Source organism: Protomyctophum parallelum (assembly GCF_964188405.1).
Source record: "Protomyctophum parallelum genome assembly, chromosome: 6".
In the NCBI taxonomy this organism is placed as follows: Eukaryota; Metazoa; Chordata; class Actinopteri; order Myctophiformes; family Myctophidae; genus Protomyctophum; species Protomyctophum parallelum.
The window spans coordinates 18,755,099-18,763,743 of NC_139701.1; the positions used below are offsets into that span (position 1 = coordinate 18,755,099).

Sequence of the window (8,645 nt, forward strand, 5' to 3'; positions counted from 1 at the left end):
TACTTTCTACATTGATGTATTGATACTTTTAATTGTAAACAAATGTGAGTAGGCTACTTCTTCCACCATACTGTCTGTTGGAGAGAACCAACAGCTGTGTGTGTGTGTGTGTGTGTGTGTGTGTGTGTGTGTGTGTGTGTGTGTGTGTGTGTGACTGTGTGTGTGTGTGTGTGTGTGTGTGTGTGTGTGTGTGCGTGCGTGCGTGCGTGCGTGCGTGCGTGCGTGCTTGCATGCATGCGTGCGCATGAATATAAATATGATGATGATTCCGTATGCATGTGTTTATGCTGTGTCTTAGCTCTATTTCTACAACAGACTCACGTTACCACATCAGCAGCCAGGAGAGAGTTAGTGCGTGTTAATTAAGCAATATTACACGAGAGGGTGTTGTTTAACGTGATTATTGCCACAACAGGGATGCGGTCAGGAACGAGACGAAGTCGAGTTCCGCAAGCATCACTGAAGTGTACAACACCCTCGAGTGTAATATTGCAGTTGCAGTTACAGTTAACAGTTACCCTTAAAACAAAGAAAATCGCGGATTTATTTATTTATTTTTAATGACAGATGTAGTCACTACGACCACAAATTACCAAGGAAACTAGCTAGGCCTAGCCACCGAGTTTGCTAACGCTCTGGGAAAACAGAGCGGCTGAATTCTTTGTTTTGATTAGGTGGTGAACAGTAGTGGTTTGATCAACGGCTAGAAACCGTTTCAACCAATCAGATTGCTTCCTCTGAACGACCTGTTGTAGAATTCATGTTTAATGTTATCTACTCGCCTAGCCTCTGAGCTACTATGACCATTTCATTGGCAACTTGCACTTGCTTCTCTTTAGTAGTAAGAAAAGAAAATCATACCCGTGTGAACCGAGTGGTGCAACTCCGTGTGGGGGTCCCCGGAATTTCCAGACCCACAGGAACACACCCAGCGTTCCGGCCCAGTCCCGGTGAGCTGCCCACCTCCGTGTGGGGGTCCCCGGGGAGTCCCTCTACTGCTGTCACACCCGAAATCATCATGCAGTTAATATGAGTGTGTGTGTGTGTGTGTGTGTGTGTGTGTGTGTGTGTGTGTGTGTGTGTGTGTGTGTGTGACAGTGACAGTTGGTGGTGAAAACCAACCAACATTATTTTCGTGCTCGGAGCCAGCCAGAGACACACATAGCTCCGCAGTGGAGTGGTTGCACCACTCAAAAATACTGCCAGCTCAAAACTGCTTATTATCAAATTGTAAAAGGAGATCAAAGTGCTCTATGAGGAGGATGCCAAGTCTTTTAAATGCCCCAGGTGAGTTACACTTCATCTGACCCTACAATGCAGCTCATGTATCCAGCACTGTATCTGTGTCTGAATTGGGTATGGCATACATACTTACTACTGAATGTCATATCAGTCAGTCAGTCCGTCACGCCTGCAAAAATTATAGAGTTCTCAACAGGCCCGAAATTTAAGGCCCCTACCTGGACCCTAACTGGGCTGGCCCGAGGCCCCACCTGGCATTACTAATTAGCACACATTTTATGCCCTACCCGGTCCGAAAACGTCAATAAAAAAGGTCCATATATGGCCATTCCCAGACCTGTTGTTTCAGCGCAGTGTCCCATTTCACAATGTTTATACATCTTTTGAAAATTGCAGATCTACAAGCTTGCGTTGTGAGCTTTAATATCGGATATGTTAAATAGTAAATAAATAGTTGTAGTGGAGTAAAATTGCCTTTGTGTAAGTATTGTGTAGTATTGTAAATTGTAAATGATCCAGTATTAAAAAAATACCTCAATATTGTACTCAAGTAGCCTACATTACTTGAGTAAATGTACTTAGTACTTTCCACCGCTGCTTACAGAAACTTTACCCTCCATTTAGCCTCTTAAAGCTGTGACAGTGCAATTAACCCAATCCAGTTTGAACAGACAGGGGGCCTGTGTTTCCATAGGGACAATGAGCCTATCAGCCAGTGCAACGCGGGGGTCCGGTGCAGACTGCAGAGGGGACACAGTGTGTTCACAATCGTCTCCCCGGTAACTGCATGCATGGCTGAGTGATATTGCGTCTCCACGCTGTGATGAGCAGCAGAGAGAGTGAAGAGGAGAGAGAGGGGGATCTTGGTTTCATCATGGGAGCTAGCGTTACATGAGAGTGAATGAATTGGAGTGATGACATTGTTTCGAGACATCAGCTGAGTGCACCTGTAAACAGTAGTGGAAAGTAACGAAGTAGTGTTCTTGAGTACAATTTTTAGTTTTATTTAGATTTTTTTTCAGTATTTCCAATTTTCAATATTGAATTTTCTACTCCACTGCAATTATTTGACACCTTTAGATACTATAGTTACTTTGCAGATTTAGATTATTATCACAAAACATGCATTAACCACTTAAGCCATTTGAAAATAGCCAATCTACATACACACATTATGAAAATGGGACATTGTGCACAATGAGTATACGGTAACCTATTTTTGGTACTTTAAGCAAGTTTTGATACCGATACTTTAATCAAGTAAGATAGAATTCCGGACTTTTACTTGTAACAGAGTACTTTTACATTGCATTATTGATACTTTTACTTAAGTAAAACATGTGGGTACCTTTTCCACCACTGGTGATGACATTTGTCTCTAGGCATCAGCTGAGTGCACCTGTACACTGGCAACCTGAACGAAGGGGCTAGCTACTTATTCAGCTGATCCACCTAGGATGGATCAGTTAGATAAATAGACCCAGCCAGAGAGACCAGATATGGCACTTTAAATGTTTTACAGTTTCTGTGATTTTGAGAAATTGGAGATTGATTTTTGCCTGCTTGGGGTTTTGTTTTGAACAAGAATATGAAATATATTGGATCTTGGAGGTATGTTGTACAGTAATATTGTTTTCAGAGTGACTATCCAAATAGGTTGTTGTCTAAGAACTGAAAATGGCTGCTTGTTTAAGACCCATTTTATTGCATGTTCACAATGGTGTGCACTCGTCACTGTCTTTAGTGATTCCATGATGAAGATTATTTCAAAACTGGCCCCCGTAAAATCTGAATCCCCCCACCCTCTCACTTTGTTTATTTTCCCTTTTTACCTCTTTACATGATTTCCTGTTTTTTATGTAGAAGCTTTCATGTGAAATGTACCCATTCTGCAAACTGTTAATAAATACTTCAATCAATCAAACAATAATTTACACACTTACTGTATGTGTATGTCATGCAAGTATTTCTCTGTATGGGATTGTTCAATGTTGTCTACTGGTGCATTCATTCTAGGATCATTCATTGGTCATGAGTGAAATTGAGAAAAAGCGCCCTATAATCGCAGGCAGAGAGAAAGGTGAGTTTCTAATGGAGAGCCAATCTTTACAAACTTTCAATTATGTGAATGATTATCTTTGTTCCTGTGCTAGTGGGCAAATTAAGTTATAAAATGTTAAATAAGCTGAATTTCAAGACATAAGTAATTTACTGTCCAATCTTGTGGTCACTGGCTATATTGCATCACCTCAGAATTGGGAACATTGACTTGCACAGGCAAGATCATTTCTCAGCTTTCATACTTGCCGGGACTCGCTGTTTTCATTGTTGAAAATGCTTCCAGACCCCAGTAGCTGTGCTTGTGTAATGTGTACATGCCCTTGAACACCTCTATGCTGAGGTAATGCTATTCCAGGTCGTGTCTCAGTATAGTGTACTGCCTGCAGCAGTTTCTTATTTTTCAGTCTGGAGAACATCAGCTGCTTGTCTTACCCAGCATGTATGCACCAATCAAATTAAAATTATTCATTTGGGGTCTGTAGCTCGAGGTGTATTGGCTGCTGTTTATCACGTCTCACAGAGAGTACAATGCTGATGCCAGTCTGGGATCAGGTTTAGCCTTTCAGACCACTGTGAAAGAGATGGTCAGTGGTCAAAGTTATTCAGGGTTATACAGGGTTTACAATTACGTATTTTCCAGACCTCTATTTGTATTACTTACAGCCTGATTATATTACTCATATCAATGCTGGTGTACAGTCTCTGTCAAGGACTAGCAACATACCACCATTGTGATATGAATTTGTTTCCTCATGGTTTTAAAGTCTTCATTTTGTAATTTACTTATTACAACATTCAAAATCAATTCCTTGTCTAAACATTCTGTTTCTGACACAAAACTATCTCGAATGCAGTAAAATATATATAGTTTTATCGTACAGTGTCGTAATGGTTGTCTTAATGAAGTTAGTATTGTGATGACCTGTGTGCAGGGCCTGGACCTGGACGCTATGCATTACCATCCACCATTGGTTTCATCGGCCACGACTTCACCAAGCTCACTAGCCCTGCATACAGTTTCCATGGAAGGATGAGTGACAACAGTGGGTTATTTTCCATCTCTTTTTTTTTATCATTGGGAAGATGTTGAATATACTGAGTTCGAGACTACAGTGAGATTGGACTACAGAATCACCCAATGTGTCCTTTGTAAAAAAGAGTAGAACAAGTGAAAATACTCTGAAGCCTTTTCCAAGTATCAAATCAAAAATCAACTTTATTGTTGCATCACAGGAACTAATAAAGTGCACTTCAGTTTGTAGGTACATACTGAACATATACTGCACGTTTTCTAAATTATTTAATTAATAGTAAAGTAATGTGTGATTTGTTGCTATAATTTAGACTGGGATAGGTATACAAAACACTCACCAAAAGGCATCTAGTAGTGTGATGTAATACCTAATATAAGCCATTGGGGGGAGACAGCTCCTTACGACAGTACAGTTCAGTTTAAAAAAAGAAAACATCAGTGGATGAAAAAAGATAGTTTAAATTCAAGCTCATTGAATAAATAAAGTACTTATCAGTGCAGGACAGAACATGCAAACATTTAGACCATTAGTTCATCAGTTTGCAGACTCACCACAAGTGTAGGTAATAGGTATAGTCTACAATATGTGCCCTAGTTTTGTTCTGCTTTTAACTGTGTTCTTGTACTGTGTTTTTAACCTGTACGGCGACCTTGAGTGCCCTGAAAGGCGCCTTATAAATAAAATGTATTATTATTATTATATATATAACTATTACCATTGCAATAAATACAATTTTATATAATCCGCTCACTTAAGAAATGCCATTTGCCCAACTGGATTATAGAAATGATGTAAAATCCAACTCTTTGTTTAGTCTTTCTGGTAACATAGAATACTTTGTATATACATAAGGCCTTGGTATACTGTATTACATAGTTTGTATACAAATGTACGTATATCAGCATAGCAGAACCATGTGTTCTTATAAATTATTTATTATTGGTACTATGAATATCCAGATAAAATATTTTCTTGGTTTCTCATGCAGTGTACTGTGTTGACTCCAGTCCTGGGCCTCAGTATTATATTGATGCCAAAATCACTCGCTTTGGTAGAGATGGTAACCCTGCATATTCAATGCTGGGCCGAATGAAAGTGCCAAGTAAGTTCACATCTAAAACAGGTAAATGGTAAATACACCTTTTTATTCAACATGTTGTAAAACATGTAAATGTACAATAATTTGAATAGCTTTTATACTAATAAGTGCTGCAGTGTTTATGTATTCCAAGTTTGTTTGGCACATGTTATGCCCTTGAAATAAAAACGTCTGGGTTTCCGAGGCTACTTGAACAGTGACAGCTAAGGTTTTTGACAGCACTTCTTGTATTCTAGTGTCAGCTGGTGCAACTGAAATTTTGAGCCACCATTTGCCCACTAACGACAGTTACTCTGAGTTGCTCGTTTTCACATGGTAACCATTCAACAATTTTTGTTTGGTTTACAAGAGGGGATTTTCCAGACACCAGGACCAGGTGCATACTGCCCCGAGAATGCCCCTCCATGCAACACCCAGCGGCGTCCCCCCTCTTACACCATGGGCTATCGCACACGTTACCGCACCGTAGACGCAGTGCCTGCCCCTAACAAGTACACTCTGCCTACACTCATGGGACCGCAAATCCCAAACAAGCCAGCGAGTGCAAGCTACACAATGTCAGGACTGTACAAAACAGGAGGGCCGTCAGAGGACCTGTCAAAAACACCAGGGCCTTGTAGATACAACAGCACAAACCCAAGTGTTTATTTGCCCCGGCAACCAGCGTTTTCCATGCTGGGGCGTCACAGCATGCCCAAAGATGCTACTAAGAAGCCTGGCCCTGGATCTCATAACCCAGAGAAGGTCACGGTCAACAGACCAAGAGCACCAGCCTACTCTCTGGGCATCAGACACTCTGAATTCATCACCCCACTGGTTGTAAATGTAGCCGACTGAATATTCACCCACTTGTGTTGTAACACAGGGCTTAAAGCCCAAAAAATCCCAAGACTGAAAAATATTTTTTGCAAATCTGCAGTGATCTCATTAAATGACCCCTATGAAATCCTCAGGACTGAAATCAGTCCCCAGGACTGAGAACTTTAAGCCCTGGTTGTAACAGTATTATATAATTAACTAACGACATCCACTCTTGTGTGACAATCAAAGGTTTGCAATGAGCCAATGCATATGTATAAATGCATTTTATTTGTATACCAGCAATAACTAGAAATAACAGAAAATGTACTGTAAATATGTACAGTAATACTACTTACATATTTATACAAAGAAAATTACAAGTTTGAATTCCACACAATTTTCTAAATAACATGTAGGCTTTCATTTAAAAATAAAATAAAACGCCTATGACCCTTCAGTGCACACAAAATAAAAATCAATAACAAGATGTTATTTGATTAATAGAGAAAAGATAACAGAGAACGTGTCTTCAAATTGATGCTTATCAATTACACTGTACCTCATCAACATCATGTGTATGCTGTGTGAACCATTTTTAGTTGTCCTTGGCAAACGCTTTGCCATTATTTACCACGACTTCCCAACGTGAGGGTTTATAAAAACAAAAACTATTTAAGCAGGTCCTCTATATATTATACATCAAAGCACATGTAAATATGTACACGCACATGAAGGACGACATAAATCAGAACAGTTGGTTTGATGCTTCACACTCAGTCTTCTTTTGGCAGAGGTCTTCTGAAGAGCAGTATGTGTGGCTCTAAAGAGCAAAGACAAAACAAAAACAAGAGTCGGTCAGCACAATCTAGTAGTTGATTGTGGACTACAGCAGAGTGGCTGTAATTTACCACTTAAACAAGACAGACTGCATTGTTTAAACCATGTTACCATTATGTCTATTTCAGGTGTTTTCAAACTTTTTCATGTGAAAGACCCCCAGATGAACATCTATCCAGGCATGGGCCCCATTTCAAATAATTATGTCCTTGGTACATATGAAACATTTTGAATTCATGTTTGATATGTTGTTTTTCTTTAAATTAAATTGTGTTAATGTCATACTTTTTGTATAGACTTTAAAACGTATCATTTAAAATGGATTTTAACTATACATATATTTTGGGACCGCCTGTAACCCTATGGGCTAAAATAATCATATGATTGTTAGGTGTTGTGAGCTTGTAGATCAGCTATGTCTTTTCACAATCTTTGCATCTTTGGCCAATATTTGACCAGCTAACACAGTATTTTTTAAGGTATTAAAAAATTTGGTATTTTTTAATACCTCTTATTTTGGGGTCCTTAACCCCCCTGGCTCACCTGGTTTGTGGACCATGTAGTGAATCCAGCCCTGGCTCTGCTGAACCCCAAGTCCCCTCCATTCATCCTCGGTCATCAGGTGGGAAGTGGGCACCAGTTTGGACAGAGATTTCGGGAGCACAACATGCCTATATGACAGATATACAAAAGTGTTAAGCATAATTTGTGTTAAAATGTATTACGCTCCATCACGCTTGGGTGAAAAATAACTACTCTACAAGCTATCAAGTAATGTGTTGCAGGCTGCAGCATCCTGTAAGCTTGTAGTTCAGTAGCACTGAAACATGACATGTCATAATGTGAACCATGGCTAGTAGATCAGGTGAATCGAGTTTAGATTCCATAACCCAAGCCCTCCATTGACAGCCCATTCATGAAACAGAAAAGTCCTATCTGATATTATTAAACAACCAAAAATAATAGAAGCATCCAAAGATCCTTTATAAACATGGCTTTTGAATTTAACATGCACATTTCCAAAGCTGCCTGGCCCTAGCCACAATATGTTCCCTCAGTCTATATCTAGGAGCTACAGAATGAGCGTAGGGACTGAGGGAACATATTGGGGCTACCTGGCCCTGACACACTATTAATAAATAATAATAAAACGAGTTAGAAACGCACAGACAACATCACCATGAATATTCTTTTGTAGCCTTGGATGAAGACTATATAGATGTATTTCATTTATTTTGATATTTGCACATCATAGATATGCAAATATTAATATCGATCAAATACATATATGATAGTCTCTTAATCCAAGGAAGGCTGATTCTTATCATCATGGTGTTACTACTATTTGATGAATAAAAAATGGTGGACCCTATTGTAAACAAGTGTAATGCTTGTATGCTGTCGTCCACTCACAGTTAACAGTTTTTGTATGAGTTGTACCTGAAATGTACTGTAATTCTGCAAACTGTCAATAAATACTTCAATCACTTAACTAGTCAGCTAATCAGCTGGAAAGCCAGCGTAACGCACTTTCGACATAGCTACACGCCGTCATACTCATACTATAGACT

The 8,645-nt window shown here is 39.5% G+C and overlaps 2 protein-coding genes across 2 annotated transcripts in view; one reads left to right on the forward strand and one right to left on the reverse strand.

Annotated features, from left to right (window-relative positions):
• Positions 1–3,273: 3,273 nt before the first annotated feature.
• cimap1d (CIMAP1 family member D) lies at positions 3,274–6,273 on the forward strand (the record flags this gene model as incomplete). Its single annotated transcript, XM_083767239.1, has 4 exons — positions 3,274–3,322; positions 4,236–4,346; positions 5,326–5,439; positions 5,786–6,273. The coding sequence occupies 4 exons, from the start codon at positions 3,274–3,276 to the stop codon at positions 6,271–6,273; spliced, it is 762 nt and encodes a 253-aa protein (XP_083623365.1).
• A 231-nt stretch (positions 6,274–6,504) lies between these two features.
• The window catches only part of cks2 (CDC28 protein kinase regulatory subunit 2), a 2,557-nt gene continuing 416 nt past the window's right edge, over positions 6,505–8,645 (reverse strand). Inside the window, exons 2-3 of the mRNA XM_083767206.1 lie at positions 7,618–7,745; positions 6,505–7,057 (exon numbers count right to left, since the gene is read on the reverse strand). Coding sequence (XP_083623332.1) covers positions 7,011–7,057; positions 7,618–7,745 — 175 coding nt within the window. The 3' untranslated portion in view covers positions 6,505–7,010. The remainder of the gene's footprint in view (positions 7,058–7,617; positions 7,746–8,645) is intronic.